This window comes from Oncorhynchus mykiss, chromosome 12, assembly GCF_013265735.2.
Source record: "Oncorhynchus mykiss isolate Arlee chromosome 12, USDA_OmykA_1.1, whole genome shotgun sequence".
Classification (NCBI taxonomy): domain Eukaryota; kingdom Metazoa; phylum Chordata; class Actinopteri; order Salmoniformes; family Salmonidae; genus Oncorhynchus; species Oncorhynchus mykiss.
Window position 1 is genome coordinate 79,359,687 of NC_048576.1, and position 20,087 is coordinate 79,379,773.

A 20,087-nucleotide genomic window follows, 5' to 3' on the forward strand; every position below is an offset into this window, starting at 1 on the left:
GGGTGAGAACAGGTGATGCTTTGCATACATTCTCAACAACACAACCCTTGTCCTACCTGAGGAGGATTTGCCTTGTTGCTCAGCAACCAGGGACGCTGTGAGTCACAATGTGGGATGCAATTATTGTGTAATGGAAGGAGGCTACATCCAATCACAAAAGGGAACTGTACTCACTGTCATTATTACGTGCAATACGGTTCTATGGTAGGTGTGAGAGATTAGAACCAATTTCTAAAACAAGGTTAGAAATGGCATTGGAATAAGAAACAACCGATATTGAGTAGCAACGAAAAGTAACTGTGTAGGGAATATTTCATTCTAATTTGCAGACACTTTTTATTTAGTACAGAAGAATCAGAGATTTTTTTTCCTCTATAATTTTACATTTCTATTTTTTTGCGTTCGATCCTGTCCTTTTTAAAAAATCTTATGTTATTTAATTGAATCATTCTGGCGTTTATTTTTCACAAAATAAAATGGCAATATTGGAAGAAGATATATCTTATCCCTCGTAAATACCTTTTTAATAACATTAACTCAAAAGCAGTGAGAGACAAAATGTCAGCTGACATTAGTTTGTTCGATTTGGTGAACCTGTCGATCGGGACACCTGAAGTTGGAGCTGTCAACTTCAATGCGTTACATACCCTCCTCCACGCTTTCCTGGGACACCTGAAAATCCAAAATGTGACCACCGGCTGGAGAGAGCAGGATGCCCCGCCACAGGAGCCCCATGGTTCGTATATGACCAAGTCCTCTAGCCCGTACCATCACATGGAAGACAAACTTCGGCAGATAGGGTCAACGACTTGTTGCAGCTGATGCAGCTCCGCCGCAAGGCTCAGGCGAGTGAGGACGGCGTGTCCAAGGTGAGACAGGCTCTTCCTCAAAATGTAATTATTAATATCACACTGTCATCGCGGAGTTATAATTTTATTATCAATTTAAATAATGTCATGCAAGGACAGGTCAAATTTGAACCCTGCTGCTGTGACAGTGCTGCCTCCCTTGATCAACAGTCAAAACTGTGTTGAAACTCTGATTTGTCTGTGATGCACAATTTTGCTTGTAATAAGATAGGCGCCAAATCATTTTGGGGAATCTGTCCCAAAACAATTTTGTGGTCAAAGAAAAATGGCCATAACAGTCAAGAAATAGGATAACATTACAGTTCCACTGGGTATTCTAGACTAGACATCCATCTTGTGACAGATGTTAGAGGGATGATTAGGTGGCCATGATGGTATGAGGGCCAGATTGGGAATTTAGCCACAACACCGGGGTTAACACCCCTACTCATACGATAAGTGCCATGGGATCTTTAGTCAGGACACTGAAAGACAGCCCTGGGGCACTGAATCTCCTTAGACCAGAGGGAAGAGTACCACCTATTGGCCTTCCAGCAGCGTTCTGTCTCCCATCCAGGTACTGACCAGGACCAACTACCTAGTTTCTGAGGCAAGCCAGCAGTGGAATGCAGGGGGATATGCTGCTGGCAAGTGATTCAGCCCCTCTTATCTGTATTAAGTCCTTGAGTGCTTGCTCATCAAAGCCCTGTCCCGCAGTTGGGGGCCTGTCTGTGTGGTGAATGGTGAGCATTTCAGAACTCTCAACACTGGATAAGGATATTGATGACAGAGCACAGCACAATAGGTGATGGGCACCACACTGTTTTCTCAAATGACCTCTGTTCCAGTTTCCAAAGGAAAGGCCACTCCCCAAAGATAAGCACCACTCCTGTGTTCCCTGTGTATGCTGTGGAACAAAATTGAATAGCTGAGTAGTACAGATCACTAGGGGAGGCTGCTGAGAGGGGACGGCTCATTGTAATGGCTGGAATGGAATTAATGGAACGGAGTTAAACATGGTTTCCATGTGTTTGAAACCATTCCACCTATTCAGCTCCAGCCATTACCACAAGCCCGTCCTCCCCAATTTAGGTGCCACCAACCTCCTGGGGTGTCTACAATTTAGAATCAGTATCGGTCCAGTACTTCATACTACACTCTGAACTGTATCTCTGCTGTTATCTGAAATGTCTGAGTTTGAAATATGGACACTGATAGAGACATGAGTCTGTGTAAATAAAGCAAGTAGGAAGATGAAAGATTGCACAGGACTTCACTGATGTTGCCCAGACCTGCCCAGTTAACACTCAGGTGATATGAGGGAGGGACATCCAGTGGGTACAGGCGAAGGTTCTTTTGAATCATTCATGTATCCTGTGGGCATACTGCTGTGGGTCAGTATCCAATGGCCCTGTCTGGCTTTCTCTGGCCCTGTCTACCATATCCCTGAAGACCCCACTAAGACCCAATGTCCATCAGTTTCTGCCTCAGAACTCATAGCAGCATATTGTATTTCCCGCATACAGGCCCTTAGCCAGGGTCTCTTTCTTCTTGACCCATGGCAGAGGTTATCAGGGGATTGTTGTGGTTGATAAAGGTGTGCTCCGCTGTGACCCCACAAGGTACATGTCCTGGATCTGAGAGGGTAGCGAAAAGTCTGCCTGAGTGGCGCTCTGTGTTCACAGTGGCGTGGAAGGATTCCAGGCCACCGGCCATCTTAAGTCAGAGCCAGTTAATGGCTGACTAAAGAGTAACAGGGAGGTAGAGTGGATGGCTTTCTTCCCAATCGCAAATAACTTCCTTATCGTTGGGACAGTAAAAGTAAGTGTACTTACATTATGTTAGTTACTCATTTCCTACCCCTTTTACTGGAGTTTTTCTTGTTGTCAGAAGGGGCTTGTATTTAGGTTGCCCTGTCCGTTACCATTTGCAACAGACTTGTGGGTGATGCTGACCCAGATGTTGTGGTAGAAACAGGAAGGAGGTTGGGCACTCTGTCCAAACAACATCCTCACAGACAAACAGACAGAGTACTAGGGACATTGTGTCTGAGGAAGATACGGTTGGGGATGTCCCCTGGTTAGGGATCCCAGCTCCTTTGAGGGAAGAGGACGATGCATACATTTTGCCTACTGTTTGCTGATGTAGGCAAATATCATAATTTCCTGTGAACTCAATATGTCCAATCAGCCTCACGATGAGCTTTTAAAGTGTCATAGGAATCTCATAGGAAATTAACCATACCCTGGACCCACTCATCAAAATGTGCCAAATACAGTTGATTGTCTCTCTGTTTGTCATTAGGGGTTGGGTTGGTTGCCAGGGAAGAATATTCCAGTGCATGTCCTGCTTACAAGATTTGATCATGTTTTGCCTAATCTCATGTCTCTGAGATGCTTGAGGTGATCAAGGAAAATTCCATACACGCAGGTCATATATCCCTTCCACGTTTACAGCTCACTGAACAACCTATTAGTTATTCAGCCAATTGTTTGACGGCCTGTGCAGCTCAGTGGGGTCACTATGCGTCGTTTCATGTCTGGGTGCATTAGACAAACCCACCGGAACTCTGGTAAATACGTTCAAAGCCACCTGTTTCAACTTTGCTTAGTAAACACAACCTATTTCTAATTTGCAACACCCAGAGCACATGTGTGGGTTTACTCTGTCAACAAGGCCTCAGCTGTGTTAGAGAGTGGAGTGGTTCCATATGGGCAGGGGTTATGTACTCTGAAAAACATGGATTATCTGGAGACAGACAGGTCCTACCACTGCTTTGTAACAGCTTGTGTATCTCATCTACTACATATGGATGGTGGTGTCCTAGTAACCTCCCTTGGGGTGAAATGTCAACTGGATGGAGCCACGGAGAGGGGTTTTGGGATCCCTCCTAAATGAAGGGGTTTAGGATCTTCCTACTGATCTTCAAAGGAAGTAGCCAGGGGAATAGTAACAGATATGGCTTTGGTCAGGGGGATTTCTACCTTACTGAGTCCCCTGATCGCTTCAAAGTTTCACAGACTCTTACTTTGGGAGATTAGAGAACTGGGCTGAGTCAGTTTCAAGTGTTTTGGGCATGAAGAGGCTGTGAAAAAGCTTCAGACCTAATGCTAAGAGATCACATGTGTGCTGATTCACCCTGAATAAGACACAGTGATGCTGAAATGTTGGAGATTTACCCAATACATTACTGGGAGCTTATATATCGTTAATTGATCTGACCAGTGATGTGAGATTCTTTGAGCTTTGAGTCCTTCGAACACACTCTGTTGTGTTTCCAGTCTATATCGCTGATCCAGGATCTGCTGAAGGAGATCCAGGACCTGAAGGAGTCCAGAGACGACCTGAAGAAAGAGATCAAGAGCCTCCAGAACCAACTCAACCAGGTCAGACACACATCCATACTGGCAAACCCTCATAGTGAGGTGGGATTGCAGATAGACAACATTTGGAAACCTTGCTCATCTCCCTCATTAATCTACAGTAGGGGATCTACCCAGTGCTCATCACTAGGGAATCCTTCTCCATCTCACCACCCCACACAGTGGTGAAATATAGAGTCATGTAGAGCCCGATCCACCCTGGCCCTGGTCCCCTTCCTCCATCCATCCCTCTCTGTAGGGGACATGGAGTCATACAGAGGGCAACAGCATCAAAGAGCCACAGCTTATCTCTGGCAACCTGGCCTGTCACTCACCCCAACAATAGAGTGAGGATAATAGGGATTATCCTACATGTCTGTTTCCATCTGGTAGCATGACGTTGCTCTGGGTATTTTTGGGTTCCAGCTGAATATGAGTGAGCTGGTTGACAGAATCAATGAAGTGGAACAGTACTGCCACCGACTGGACAACCTGGACTCTGCCACCGTGAGTTGGAACTCAGGAGACTACTTTCCAAGCTCAGAAATTATATACTACATTGTTAAGAGGAGACAAACAATAGTATAGTACTGTAGTAGCTAACTCTAGTAAAAAGAGGTTAATCATGACTTCCTCTCTTTCTTGTCTTCTCTCTATCACAGAAAGAGCTGCAGGACAGAGTTTGGTGTTACCCAGACCCAGACGAGCTCATCCAGTGTGTGACCTGGGACATCATGCAGACCACCTTGGTTAGCGAGCAACAGAATCTGCAAAAGGCATGTCTTATGTCTTGCTTGAAAGAGTGAGATTCCTTTATCAAGCAATCATATACAAGACATAGGAATAGACATGAGCTTTGTGTTGATGGTAGCTATTTCTCCAATAGGAAATCAGGCACTCAGTCCCTGTCCCCTCCTTTCAGCGCCTCAATCAATGCCAATACTGGAGCTGCTGCCTTCACTCCTGGCACTGTCACTGCCACCGGAGGTCCTTCTCAGATGGAGCTGCAGCCTTCACTCCTGGCACTGTCACTGCCAGCCAGCATGGGTGGGGCGCTGCCCCAGCAGTCCCTCTCTGATGGAGCTGCTGCCTTCACTCCTGTCACTGCCAGCCAGCATGGGGGAGCACTGCCCCAGCAGTCCCTCTCTGATGGAGCTCTGATGGTGGGCAGCAAACCCCTGTCTCATGTGGCCAGCGGGGCAGAGCGTTACCCAGAGACAGTGGAGGCCCTGAGGGACGTGGGCAGGCTCAGGGAGAGACACAACACCCTGGAGACCAGAGTAGAGCTGCTGGAAGCAGGCAAGGCCGACCAGGCCCAGCTCCAGCACCTCCGGGAGCTCCTCACTGACTTGGGTAAGAAAACAATGTGGAGATTGGATAGTGTATGGCTATTCTATGTTTTCTTTTACTGAATGATGTCTTTTGTGTGGGATGACCATTTTTGTCCTGAATGTGTAGGTGACAGGGATGTGCCTGACAAACTGTTGGATCAACTGACTCATCTGAGAGTTCTGGTCGACAGCCTGATGGGTGACAGAGCCAAGGTGAGTGAGGAAGATCTATGCAAGCACAAACACACACATTGTTGATGACCCCATGTCCCTGTCATAGCTGGGAGAACTGGAGCAGCTGATTCTGAACATAGGGACAGTTCAGGGCTTAGAGGGAGGCTCAGAAACAGCCAAAGGGTCAGACAGTGAGGACTCCTCTGACTCTCCTAAGCAAGGACAGCTCAGACTGCAGATATTATACCTCAGGTAAACAACGACACATGAGCACACAGGAAGGCTAAATAGAAATGATAGATAGATTATTATGGAAACTACATTTGATATAATTTGGTAGTCTAAGTAATTTGTAACACAGGAGGTTGGCGGTACCTTAATTGGGAAGAACGGGCTCGTGGTAACTACTGGAGCGGAATCAGTGGAATGGTATGAAATACATCAAACACATGGTTTCCAGGTGTATGATGCCATTCCATTTGCTCTGTTCCCGGAGATTATTACGAGCCGTTCTTCCCTCAGCAGTTTTATGGCCAGTTGAGATGTGGTAGTTTTCCATTGGAAGAGAGGTGGTGGCCTGCTCCTCATGGCCTGGTGCACCTGTTCCAACACTCTGTGTTCAGGAACGCAGTGCAGAAAGTGGAGGAAGAGGTGCTACTGCTGAAGACTGAGAACACTTCAGCCAAGGCTGAGCAGAAGACCAAGAAAGACAGACAGCTACAGGATCAGGTCAGACGGACGGACGGACGGACGGACGGACGGACGTTTGTTTGTTTGTTTGTTTGTTTATTTGAATACACTGTCAGGTCTAACACCAGAGTGTAAAACCTTCAACTGTAGAATATAGCTGAGACAGCATCATCCATAATGTAGCAGCTAGTGGGTGGCCCCAACATGGCCCTCACACTGCCCTCTCACCGCAGATGGACAACCTGCGAGGCATGCTGGAGGACATGATGGCGTCCTCCTCCTCGCTGCTCTCCCAGAGCCTCCAGCAGGGGTCAGAGCAGGGCCAGGGCAGCGGGCAGGCAGGCGGGCAGCAAGGCTCCACGTGCCCCTCCTGCTCTGTAGACATGAGCAGGAAGGTCAGCCAGCTGTTCCAGCTCTATGAGAATCTGCAGGGCCTGGTTAGCAGATTCATGAATCAACAGGGAGGAGGCAGACCTGGAGCAGAGGTACTATAGGCAGGGCCAGGATAGAGGATGAAACAGAATACCAAAGGGTTTAAATTAAATAATGGGTCTGTTATGTTGAACCCTGAGGGAGGGATACGTTTAGAGATTATATGTAAGGGAAGCTCTATCAGGGCAGCAGTGTGTTAAGGGAAAGGAGTGTGTCAGTGCCAGGCTCTCCATGGCAGTGGGGCCATGGCTGTGTATTACAGACATAGAACCCTGTCTCTCTGTGTTGTTTCTGCCAGAGCTCTGAACTGATGAATGACGTTCAGGGAGCCGTCATACAACTGCAGGCTGAGTGTGAGAAGCTCCACGGCACAGCCAACCACCTGATTGAGGAGCACAGCCAAAAACAGGTCCACATCGACGTGAGTCTGGGAGGGAGGGCCGCAGCAGGGGGAGGCCCATAGGGGAATAGGAGACGCTCCATGCTGTACTTCTGTTCCAAACCACAGAATAATGTATTTCTTTCACAGCATCTGTACAAGTCAATGGAAGAACTGGACGAGAAGAAAGCTGACAAAGAGCTTGTGGAGATGGAGTTTGAAATTGTGAGTCTCTCACCACAACATGGCATACTTGAGCTTTCCCTCAGTGTGTTATACTCAACTCAGGTGAACTCTCATAAGTTCTCACATGTTGATGTTAGTCTAGACGAGCTTCCACAAGTCCACTCAAGACCATAGGGGTACCTACAAATCCCAACATGCTCAAGTTCACCTGTACCAGCCCATGATAAACGCTACCAAGGCCATACAAGTCACCACAAGCCCATACGTGTCCATACACAAGTTCATACACATATGTATTTATCCCTACAAGCTCACACAGGTTTCACCTAATCCTTACAAGTCCATACAGGTTTCACCTAACCCTTACAAGTCCATACAGGTTTCACCTAACCCTTACAAGTTAATACAGGTTTCACCTAACCCTTACAAGTCCATACCGGTTTCACCTAACCCTTACAAGTTAATACAGGTTTCACCTAACCCTTACAAGTCCATACCGGTTTCACCTAACCCTTACAAGTTAATACAGGTTTCACCTAATCCTTACAAGTCCATACCGGTTTCACCTAATCCTTACAAGTTAATACAGGTTTCACCTAATCCTTACAAGTCCATACAGGTTTCACCTAATCCTTACAAGTCCATACAGGTTTCACCTAATCCTTACAAGTTAATACAGGTTTCACCTAACCCTTACAAGTCCATACAGGTTTCACCTAATCCTTACAAGTCCATACTGTTACGGTGAGTGAATGAGGACCCAAAAGCGAACTAACTTAAACAGAGCTTCTTTAATAATCAAACATAGGTAGGCTCAGATAGACCGGCAGATTCCGACAGGACAGGACAAGGTTACAGCAAACATGACGATAGTCTGGCTCAGGCATGAAACACAACAAACAAGAATCCGACAAGGACAGGAACAAAAACAGAGAGAGATATAGGGACCTAAGCAGAGGGGAAAAGGGAACAGGTGGGAAACGGGGTGAATGGGTAGTTAGGAGGAGACAAGGCACAGCTGGGGGAAAGAGGGGGAGAAAAGGTAACCTAACAACGACCAGCAGAGGGAGACAGGGTGAAGGGAAAGGACAGAAACACACAACATGACAATACATGACACATACAGGTTTCACCTAACCCTTACAAGTCCATACAGGTTTCACCTAATCCTTACAAGTTAATACAGGTTTCACCTAATCCTTACAAGTCCATACAGGTTTCACCTAATCCTTACAAGTCCATACAGGTTTCACCTAATCCTTACAAGTCCATACAGGTTTCACCTAACCCTTACAAGTCCATACAGGTTTCACCTAACCCTTACAAGTCCATACAGGTTTCACCTAATCCTTACAAGTCCATACAGGTTTCACCTAATCCTTACAAGTCCATACAGGTTTCACCTAATCCTTACAAGTCCATACAGGTTTCACCTAACCCTTACAAGTTAATACAGGTTTCACCTAATCCTTACAAGTTAATACAGGTTTCACCTAACCCTTACAAGTTAATACAGGTTTCAACTAATCCTTACAAGTTAATACAGGTTTCACCTAACCCCTACAAGTCCATACAGGTTTCACCTAACCCTTACAAGTTAGTACAGGTTTCACCTAACCCCTACAAGTTAATACAGGTTTCAACTCATCCTTACAAGTTAATACAGGTTTCACCTAACCCTTACAAGTTAATACAGGTTTCACCTAATCCTTACAAGTCCATACAGGTTTCACCTAACCCTTACAAGTTAATACAGGTTTCACCTTACAAGTTAATACAGGTTTCACCTAATCCTTACAAGTTAATACAGGTTTCACCTAATCCTTACAAGTTAATACAGGTTTCACCTAATCCTTACAAGTTAATACAGGTTTCACCTAACCCCTACAAGTCCATACAGGTTTCACCTAACCCTTACAAGTTAATACCGGTTTCACCTAATCCTTACAAGTCCATACAGGTTTCACCTAACCCTTACAAGTCCATACAGGTTTCACCTAACCCTTACAAGTCCATACAGGTTTCACCTAACCCTTACAAGTCCATACAGGTTTCACCTAATCCTTACAAGTCCATACAGGTTTCACCTAATCCTTACAAGTCCATACAGGTTTCACCTAATCCTTACAAGTTAATACAGGTTTCACCTAACCCTTACAAGTCCATACAGGTTTCACCTAACCCTTACAAGTCCATACAGGTTTCACCTAACCCTTACAAGTCCATACAGGTTTCACCTAATCCTTACAAGTCCATACAGGTTTCACCTAATCCTTACAAGTCCATACAGGTTTCACCTAATCCTTACAAGTCCATACAGGTTTCACCTAACCCTTACAAGTTAATACAGGTTTCACCTAATCCTTACAAGTTAATACAGGTTTCACCTAACCCTTACAAGTTAATACAGGTTTCAACTAATCCTTACAAGTTAAAACAGGTTTCACCTAACCCCTACAAGTCCATACAGGTTTCACCTAACCCTTACAAGTTAGTACAGGTTTCACCTAACCCCTACAAGTTAATACAGGTTTCAACTCATCCTTACAAGTTAATACAGGTTTCACCTAACCCTTACAAGTCCATACAGGTTTCACCTAACCCTTACAAGTTAATACAGGTTTCACCTTACAAGTTAATACAGGTTTCACCTAATCCTTACAAGTTAATACAGGTTTCACCTAATCCTTACAAGTTAATACAGGTTTCACCTAATCCTTACAAGTTAATACAGGTTTCACCTAACCCCTACAAGTCCATACAGGTTTCACCTAACCCTTACAAGTCCATACAGGTTTCACCTAACCCTTACAAGTCCATACAGGTTTCACCTAACCCTTACAAGTCCATACAGGTTTCACCTAACCCTTACAAGTCCATACAGGTTTCACCTAACCCTTACAAGTCCATACAGGTTTCACCTAATCCTTACAAGTCCATACAGGTTTCACCTAATCCTTACAAGTTAATACAGGTTTCACCTAACCCTTACAAGTTAATACAGGTTTCACCTAATCCTTACAAGTCCATACAGGTTTCACCTAACCCTTACAAGTTAATACAGGTTTCACCTAACCCTTACAAGTCCATACAGGTTTCACCTAACCCTTACAAGTCCATACAGGTTTCACCTAACCCTTACAAGTCCATACAGGTTTCACCTAACCCTTACAAGTCCATACAGGTTTCACCTAATCCTTACAAGTTAATACAGGTTTCACCTAACCCTTACAAGTTAATACAGGTTTCACCTAATCCTTACAAGTCCATACAGGTTTCACCTAACCCTTACAAGTTAATACAGGTTTCACCTAATCCTTACAAGTTAATACAGGTTTCACCTAATCCTTACAAGTTAATACAGGTTTCACCTAATCCTTACAAGTTAATACAGGTTTCACCTAATCCTTACAAGTTAATACAGGTTTCACCTAACCCCTACAAGTCCATACAGGTTTCACCTAACCCTTACAAGTTAATACAGGTTTCACCTAATCCTTACAAGTTAATACAGGTTTCACCTAACCCTTACAAGTTAATACAGGTTTCACCTAATCCTTACAAGTTAATACAGGTTTCACCTAACCCCTACAAGTTAATACAGGTTTCAACTCATCCTTACAAGTTAATACAGGTTTCACCTAATCCTTACAAGTTAATACAGGTTTCACCTAACCCATACAAGTCCATACAGGTTTCACCTAACCCTTACAAGTTAATACAGGTTTCACCTAACCCCTACAAGTTAATACAGGTTTCACCTAATCCTTACAAGTTAATACAGGTTTCACCTAATCCTTACAAGTTAATACAGGTTTCACCTAATCCTTACAAGTTAATACAGGTTTCACCTAACCCGTACAAGTCCATACAGGTTTCACCTAACCCTTACAAGTTAATACAGGTTTCACCTAATCCTTACAAGTTAATACAGGTTTCACCTAACCCTTACAAGTTAATACAGGTTTCACCTAATCCTTACAAGTTAATACAGGTTTCACCTAACCCCTACAAGTTAATACAGGTTTCAACTCATCCTTACAAGTTAATACAGGTTTCACCTAATCCTTACAAGTTAATACAGGTTTCACCTAACCTCTACAAGTCCATACAGGTTTCACCTAACCCTTACAAGTTAATACAGGTTTCACCTAATCCTTACAAGTTAATACAGGTTTCACCTAACCCTTACAAGTTAATACAGGTTTCACATAATCCTTACAAGTTAATACAGGTTTCACCTAACCCTTACAAGTTAATACAGGTTTCACCTAATCCTTACAAGTCCATACAGGTTTCACCTAATCCTTACAAGTCCATACAGGTTTCACCTAACCCTTACAAGTCCATACAGGTTTCACCTAATCCTTACAAGTCCATACAGGTTTCACCTAACCCTTACAAGTCCATACAGGTTTCACCTAACCCTTACAAGTCCATACAGGTTTCACCTAACCCTTACAAGTTAATACAGGTTTCACCTAATCCTTACAAGTCCGTACAGGTTTCACCTAATCCTTACAAGTCCATACAGGTTTCACCTAATCCTTACAAGTCCATACAGGTTTCACCTAACCCTTACAAGTCCATACAGGTTTCACCTAATCCTTACAAGTTAATACAGGTTTCACCTAACCCTTACAAGTTAATACAGGTTTCACCTAATCCTTACAAGTCCATACAGGTTTCACCTAACCCTTACAAGTTAATACAGGTTTCACCTAACCCTTACAAGTCCATACAGGTTTCACCTAACCCTTACAAGTCCATACAGGTTTCACCTAACCCTTACAAGTTAATACAGGTTTCACCTAATCCTTACAAGTTAATACAGGTTTCACCTAACCCTTACAAGTTAATACAGGTTTCAACTAATCCTTACAAGTTAATACAGGTTTCACCTAACCCCTACAAGTCCATACAGGTTTCACCTAACCCTTACAAGTTAATACAGGTTTCACCTAACCCTTACAAGTTAATACAGGTTTCACCTAACCCTTACAAGTCCATACAGGTTTCACCTAACCCTTACAAGTCCATACAGGTTTCACCTAATCCTTACAAGTCCATACAGGTTTCACCTAACCCTTACAAGTTAATACAGGTTTCACCTAACCCTTACAAGTCCATACAGGTTTCACCTAACCCTTACAAGTCCATACAGGTTTCACCTAACCCTTACAAGTTAATACAGGTTTCACCTAATCCTTACAAGTTAATACAGGTTTCACCTAACCCTTACAAGTTAATACAGGTTTCAACTAATCCTTACAAGTTAATACAGGTTTCACCTAACCCCTACAAGTCCATACAGGTTTCACCTAACCCTTACAAGTTAATACAGGTTTCACCTAACCCCTACAAGTTAATACAGGTTTCACCTAATCCTTACAAGTTAATACAGGTTTCACCTAACCCTTACAAGTTAATACAGGTTTCAACTAATCCTTACAAGTTAATACAGGTTTCACCTAACCCCTACAAGTTAATACAGGTTTCAACTCATCCTTACAAGTTAATACAGGTTTCACCTAACCCCTACAAGTTAATACAGGTTTCACCTAATCCTTACAAGTCCATACAGGTTTCACCTAACTCTTACAAGTTAATACAGGTTTCACCTAATCCTTACAAGTTAATACAGATTTCACCTAATCCTTACAAGTTAATACAGGTTTCACCTAATCCTTACAAGTTAATACAGGTTTCACCTAATCCTTACACGTTAATACAGGTTTCACCTAATCCTTACAAGTTAATACAGGTTTCACCTAATCCTTACAAGTTAATACAGGTTTCACCTAATCCTTACAAGTTAATACAGGTTTCACCTAATCCTTACAAGTCCATACAGGTTTCACCTAATCCTTACAAGTTAATACAGGTTTCACCTAACCCCTACAAGTTAATACAGGTTTCACCTAATCCTTACAAGTTAATACAGGTTTCACCTAATCCTTACAAGTTAATACAGGTTTCACCTAATCCTTACAAGTTAATACAGGTTTCACCTAATCCTTACAAGTTAATACAGGTTTCACCTAATCCTTACAAGTTAATACAGGTTTCACCTAATCCTTACAAGTCCATACAGGTTTCACCTAATCCTTACAAGTTAATACAGGTTTCACCTAATCCTTACAAGTCCATACAGGTTTCACCTAACCCTTACAAGTTAATACAGGTTTCACCTAATCCTTACAAGTTAATACAGGTTTCACCTAATCCTTACAAGTTAATACAGGTTTCACCTAATCCTTACAAGTTAATACAGGTTTCCCCTAATCCTTACAAGTTAATACAGGTTTCACCTAATCCTTACAAGCCCACACTAGTACTGCCATTTCCCTGACTGCATCTCCTCTCTTCCTGTAGAAAGGAGACAAGCGTGCCCTGGAGACCAAGGTGAGCCGCATGCAGTTTGACTCCATGACAGAGGAGCTCAACACCATGTTCCAGGAGCTGCTCAGCAAGATCACCGGCCAGGAGCAGGACTGGCACAAAATCATTGACAAAATCTCCACCGAGATGGAGTGCAAGGTGGGACTGAGCAGGAAGTTACCCTGCTAAATGGATGTTTATATAATAGGCCTACATGTCCATTGATACATGCCATACGCGTTATTACTATGCTATCACCAATACATATATCTCACAAGTCTGTATGTCACACGTTTTTAAGTGTTTTACAAACGTGTTTATAGTGACAGATAGCATTGTTTGTAAAAATCTCACGGAATGTGTGTCTGGTGGTAGTTTATATCTTTGGCATCCCTGTAGTACATATGTTGTCTATCTGTGTAGCTGGACCGGATTGAGCTGGATCCTGTGAAGAAGCAGCTAGAGGACCGCTGGAAGGGCATCCGTAAGCAGCTGCAGGCCCAGCCTGCCCCGAAGGAGGACGACGCTGCAGGCATCAGGAAGTAAATCACGTGTCACTGGTCACAGCCAGGCCCAGCCTGCCCCGAAGGAGGACGACGCTGCAGGCATCAGGAAGTAAGTCACATGTCACTGGTCACAGCCAGGCCCAGCCTGCCCCGAAGGAGGACGACGCTGCAGGCATCAGGAAGTAAATCACATGTCCCTGGTCACAGCCAGGCCCAGGAGGGATGATGGCTGGATAAGTCCAAGTTCCTCTTTGGAGTTCTACATGACCATGCGTTCATTGTCTTCCTGTGTTTAGCGTTAATTTTAACTCTGTCTATATTCTATCTATATGTCTATGTTCTGTTTGTATACTGTTGTTTACTCACTGTGTATGTACAGTATATACTGTATTCTGTTCCTAATATACCTACTACTGTACACACTATTTTCCTTCTAAATGATATGCTGTCTATACACATCACGTATTTATATTCTGGATTCTGACACATGCTCACTGATATATCTACTCTGGATTGTTAATTGGACTTGTTCTGTCATTTCTTGTTTGTTTGTTTGTGTGTTTGTTTGTTTCTTGATTATTTGTGTATTTGTATTGTATTTGCTAGACATTCTATTGCGCTGTTGGAGCTAGAAACAAAAGGATTTTTGCTGCACCTGCTATAACGCCTGCAAATCTGTGTATGCGACCGATAAAGTTGGATTTGATTTGTCTTTGTTATGTCCCTTTCATAGACAACTTGTGGCAAGGTTCCACTGCATCTCCTGCGACCGCCCAGTCGATATGCTTACCCCAGGACCGTAAGTAAATGATAATAATGTCCTATTTTTATACAGTACACACAGACATTGTGGAAATTGAAATTATAGGATTGTGGTGCTGCTTATTCACCTACCTCTCTTTCTTCTTTCTCTCTCCACTGGACAACAGGCACTTGGTCACCCTGCCCTCCACTCCTGGCCTACCCTCCCACAAGTCCAACCGACCGTACACCATCTATGAGCTTGAGCAGGTTCGCCAGCACTGCAGAAGGTGAGAGCAGACAGTCAAACATCACAACTGAAACTCTTACTTGGCCCCATTTTAACCAGCAGGGGGTGCCAGTGTCCCAATATTCAATATACAGTGTAGTCAACTTTATCTTACTCCCAAAGACCTAACACACACACTAGATCAGTCAGAAGTGTTGCATAGTTACAAGTGTCTGACATAGCCAGCTCTCCCTTCATCTCAGCCTGAGGCCAGGGACCAACCACGGCCACTTTGAGATGGCCAGCTCTCCCTCCATCTCAGCCTGAGGCCAGGGACCAACCACGGCCACTTTGAGATGGCCAGCTCTCCCTCCATCTCATCCTGAGGCCAGGGACCAACCACGGACACTTTGAGATGGCCAGCTCTCCCTCCATCTCAGCCTGACGCCAGGGACCAACCACGGCCACTTTGAGATGGCCAGCTCTCCCTCCATCTCATCCTGAGGCCAGGGACCAACCACGGACACTTTCAGATGGCCAGCTCTCCCTCCATCTCAGCCTGACGCCAGGGACCAACCACGGACACTTTGAGATGGCCAGCTCTCCCTCCATCTCAGCCTGACGCCAGGGACCAACCACGGACACTTTGAGATGGCCAGCTCTCCCTCCATCTCAGCCTGAGGCCAGGGACCAACCACGGACACTTTGAGATGGCCAGCTCCGAAAGGGCCATGATGCAGGTGCAGCGGATCCACACCATGATGTGTAGACAGATAGAGAGAGTGCAGAGCCACCTATCTGGCCCAGAGCGCACCTACAGCCAGGGGGCTCTGAGGGAGATCGGGAGCTCCCGCTATCCACACATCCAAGGCCCGCTGCAGAGGACCAGCCAGAGTCTGCCCAAGCAGTGAGTCAGTCAGTCAGGCCAGGGTCAGGCAGGGAAGCCGGGAGCACATGTATTGAAACAGGGGAAGGACCAAAAAGTTGTCCATATTGCTTTGTTATGGTTTAGAGAAGTGTCAGGGAGGCAGGGTGACCAAATTTAACTACAAACTATAAATATTGTACTGTCAGGTCTGTTTAAAACCTCTAGAAGTGTTCGTCTTCCGACCTTCAACCTCCACTCCTGTGTCCATCCTAGCGAGCGCATCCCTGAGATGGCGGACTACAGTTACCTGGCCATGTCCCGGAGCTGTGGAGGCAGCCACACCGTGACCTACCCCAACCGCCGCTACACCCGCCTGCAGCACTTCAGCCACTTCCTCCAGGCTGAGGAGGAGACACCGCCCATCTCCAGCTCCCCACTGCAGATTCAGGTGAGTGAGACCAACCTCACCTACTGTGGGTTACTGTACTGACAGACAACTAGACCACTGCCAGCCCATAGGAATACACCTGGTCAATCACATTTGTTGAGCCATTTATACAAGTTATCATGTTGAGTACAGAGTATATTTGAGGTGTATTTGACAGTTGTTAGGTATGCAAATATTTGACCTTGTCCTTGTGCCTATTGGTCAGCCGGAGGAGGTGGACATCCTGGGATTGGACGGACATATCTACAAGGGCCGCCTGAAAACCAGATCGGTCAAGACTGTGGATGCCAGACTACCCACCATCTTTCCTAAAGACGGTACAGGGTTCTGGACTGGGATTACATTCAGCTCTATTCTACAGTACTGTGTATTTTTAGAGTAGAATTACATGTATTGAAAAGAAAATGGAATCTGGACAATTGTGAACAAAAGCTAGACTACTTAATTCATGTTACTCAATTCAAGCAACTGCAGTGCAGTAAAACTATTCCCACGGGTCCATTTTGTATTTTTATGCCATCGCTCCAAAAAGTAACCTAATGTTAAGTGTGACATGTCTGCATGCTGTGGGCAGCTGTCATGGTGCGGGCCTGGGAGAGAGGTGATGTCCAGACTCCAGCTCTGACAGCCCAAATGGACTTCCGAGGATTCACTGTCACCCCTGGGTCCAGTTACACAACACGTCTTAAGATGATGATCACACCGTGCCGTCTGTCCAGGCCCCAACTGCCCTTAGCCTGTTTCCTCTCTCTCGCTCCCTGGACCATGTGTCCAGAGTTGGGCTCGCAGTGCAGGGATGCAGAGATAAAGAGTAAAGTGGGAGGAAGAGTGAGGGGGGACATCATGGGGAAGTGGGAGGTGAAGGATCAGGAGAGAATGGGGAGGAGACTGAAAAGTTGGGGTGGGTTGAGAAAGAAAGTGGGCTGTTTGGTTGGGAATGAGAATTTGAGGAGGGATACAGTACAGTGTTAAAGTGGTGAAGGATTAGGAACGAGGGTCTGGAGAAGGACGAGGGTGAGGAGATTTAGGGAAGGAGAGAGGAGCTTAGTTTATGGGAGGGAGTATTTTAGGAGGGTTTAAGGAAGTGAGTTAGCAATAAGAATGGGCTGCACTGGGGTTGGGGGAGGGGCTCTGGTTGGTATAGTATTCCACACTGGAAAGAACCCAATGTTACTATGTTATAGAAGATCAGGCCTGGAGTCTGTAACAGACTGTAAATATAACCTGGGGTAACACTGCTTGCATTCCATCATTTATATCTTAATATCCTTTTCATCTGTTCATACAAATCAAGCCCTGTAGGAAGAAAGAGAGAGATGTGCTGTCCTGTTGTGATTCCCAGTAATTTATCAGGCCATTGAATGAGTCAAAATAGTATTGAAAGAGTATTTTGCTCAAGACGTGGAAGAAGGTGTATGTCTGGTATGGTGTGTGTAGGTACAATATGGGAATGACAGGACCCCACCACACCCATAGCCATGTCAAGGTCGCGATGTGACATTGCTGTTTTAATGACAGCAGGCATGTGCAAGAGCAAAGACAAGATCATGTGCTCCCAGTTCCAGAAGCCTGGCTGCACAGAGCCGCTATGCACTATGAACCAATTTCACTAACTGGAATAGTGATTACTATGGAATGGTACTGAAATAACACTCACATGGAAATAGCATTCTTCTTTGCGATTGCTGCTGTGCAGCTGTTAAGGTTGGTTGTAGCAGACACCTGAACCCTAAACCCTGACCTTTCCCCCTTGCCCCCCTTCCTCCCTTTATCTCCCCCAGCCTCAGGCAGCTCTGTGCGGGACCGGCCCATGTCTTCTTTAGGCTGCCTGTCCCAGGCTACCCTTCCCCAGAGCTCGTCCGAGCTGCTGCAGCAAGATCTGGAGCTTCACGTGGACCTGAGCCAGTCGGAGGAAGAGCCCGTCATCATCCTGTAGGGGGCGATGGAGAGCCCCACACACCTTATTTTAATAAACCGTTTACAGCAGCAGCAGGAGGGTATCCTGGTCTCCATTTTGTAATGGAGCATACAGACGTTGTGAAAATCAATTCTGATATTAGTCAGTTAGGTTATTTATGGATTGTAATGGAAGAACACAATTCTGGGACCTATGAACACTGTCTCCATGCAACAAAATAGCTGAGTCACAAAATAGCTGAGTCACATTTTCAAAGTGTAGCTTTACAGGTCAGATACCTTACTTGTGGCTACATTACGATTTTGGTTTATGATGCCTGATTTTCAATGACCTTCATAGAGAAGCTTTCAGACAGGTGACCTCAAATACCAGACTGTTTGGATGCAGAACAATACCACTATGGAGCAATTCATTTGACATATAGGGTCTTATAGAGAGGTATCATCTCACAGACCCAATTCTCTAGACAGTTTCCTAGAAGGAGGGGCTTTGCTTACACACATTTTGTGTCAATGAGAAATATGATGTATATCTATCTCTATCCATGCCTTACACACTCAGTGGCCAGTTTATTAGGTACACCCATCTAGTACCGGGTCGGACCTCCCTTTGCCTCTAGAACAGCCTGAATTCTTCAGGGCATGGAAACATTGCTCAATTGGTATCAAGGGATCTAACTTTGGCAGGAACACGTTCCCCACACCATTATACCACTGCCACCAGCCTGTACCGTTGACAGCAGGCAGGATGGGGCCATAGACTCATGTGGTTACGCCAAATCTTGACTCTGTCATCAGCATGATGCAACAGGAACCGGGATTCGTCGAACCAGGCAACATTTTTACACTCATCAATAGTCCAGTGTTGGTGATCGCGTGACAACTGGAGCTGCTTGTTTTAAGCTGATAGGAGTAGAACCTGGTGTGGTCGGCTGCTGCAATAGCCCATCCGTGACAAGGATCAATGAGTTGTGCATTCAAAGTCGCTTAGGTCACTCGTTTTTTTTTTCATTCGAACATTAACTGAATTCCTGGATTCCTGTCTGCCTGCTTTATATAGCAAGCCACGGCCTCCTGACTCGTGAAAGAGGTGGTGTACCTAATAAACTGAGTAGAAGTGATCCCTTTCATAGCATTTGGACGTATTCAGGAGTAATGATGCTACTGAAAGGTATTTCAGGAGAGTATTTAAGACAGGCAGTTAATCTGAATGTAAGATTTCCATTTGTTTTCAAAGATAAATGGGCCTTCATGGAATATGTGATGTATGTCTCATATGATGTCCATATAACTGTTATGTGAACATATGTTGACTCATTGACTGTCTGCAATGAATTTTACTTGTGGTACGTAAATATATCTGTACTGTTCTACACAACCCCACCATCACATGCATATAATTTGACTGTGAAGGCACATTTTGTGAGCCACACTGTTATGACACACAGTTTCAGACACGTAACACGTTTAACTGGGCTGGATACACAGTTCTAACCACATCCTTCCTCAATTAACTGCCACGCTGTGTGTTTATTGTCTCTCGTATATAGGCCTACTTGTTCCTTTGTACTATAGAGACACTACTTATAGGGATA

The 20,087-nt window shown here is 44.7% G+C and overlaps 2 protein-coding genes across 2 annotated transcripts; both read left to right on the forward strand.

The window, feature by feature from the left end:
• Positions 1-285: 285 nt before the first annotated feature.
• LOC110538546 (glutamine-rich protein 2-like) lies at positions 286-14,421 on the forward strand. The gene is made up of 13 exons (XM_036939535.1): positions 286-869; positions 4,130-4,234; positions 4,637-4,717; positions 4,873-5,012; positions 5,097-5,563; positions 5,669-5,754; positions 5,822-5,967; positions 6,339-6,444; positions 6,639-6,842; positions 7,136-7,258; positions 7,367-7,441; positions 13,778-13,942; positions 14,207-14,421. Exons 1-13 carry the CDS (start codon positions 822-824, stop codon positions 14,327-14,329), a joined length of 1,869 nt encoding a protein of 622 aa, XP_036795430.1. The 5' UTR covers positions 286-821; the 3' UTR covers positions 14,330-14,421.
• LOC118937749 (glutamine-rich protein 2-like) lies at positions 14,368-20,004 on the forward strand. Its single transcript, XM_036938630.1, has 6 exons — positions 14,368-14,471; positions 15,023-15,088; positions 15,219-15,320; positions 16,401-16,575; positions 16,781-16,892; positions 18,357-20,004. The coding sequence occupies exons 2-6, from the start codon at positions 15,072-15,074 to the stop codon at positions 18,509-18,511; spliced, it is 561 nt and encodes a 186-aa protein (XP_036794525.1). The 5' UTR covers positions 14,368-14,471; positions 15,023-15,071; the 3' UTR covers positions 18,512-20,004.
• Positions 20,005-20,087: the final 83 nt, after the last annotated feature.

What these genes read in the sequence shown, in the direction of transcription:
- LOC110538546 (XM_036939535.1), top strand. Translation starts at nt 822, where the DNA reads ATGCAGCTCCGCCGCAAGGCTCAGGCGAGTGAGGACGGCGTGTCCAAG. An exon ending in GTGAGGACGGCGTGTCCAAG is followed by an intron (nt 870 to 4,129) that starts GTGAGACAGGCT and finishes TTGTGTTTCCAG; the next exon opens with TCTATATCGCTGATCCAGGA. An exon ending in TGATGGGTGACAGAGCCAAG is followed by an intron (nt 5,755 to 5,821) that starts GTGAGTGAGGAA and finishes TCCCTGTCATAG; the next exon opens with CTGGGAGAACTGGAGCAGCT.
- LOC118937749 (XM_036938630.1), top strand. An exon ending in GTTCGCCAGCACTGCAGAAG is followed by an intron (nt 15,321 to 16,400) that starts GTGAGAGCAGAC and finishes TGTCCATCCTAG; the next exon opens with CGAGCGCATCCCTGAGATGG. An exon ending in CACCATCTTTCCTAAAGACG is followed by an intron (nt 16,893 to 18,356) that starts GTACAGGGTTCT and finishes TATCTCCCCCAG; the next exon opens with CCTCAGGCAGCTCTGTGCGG.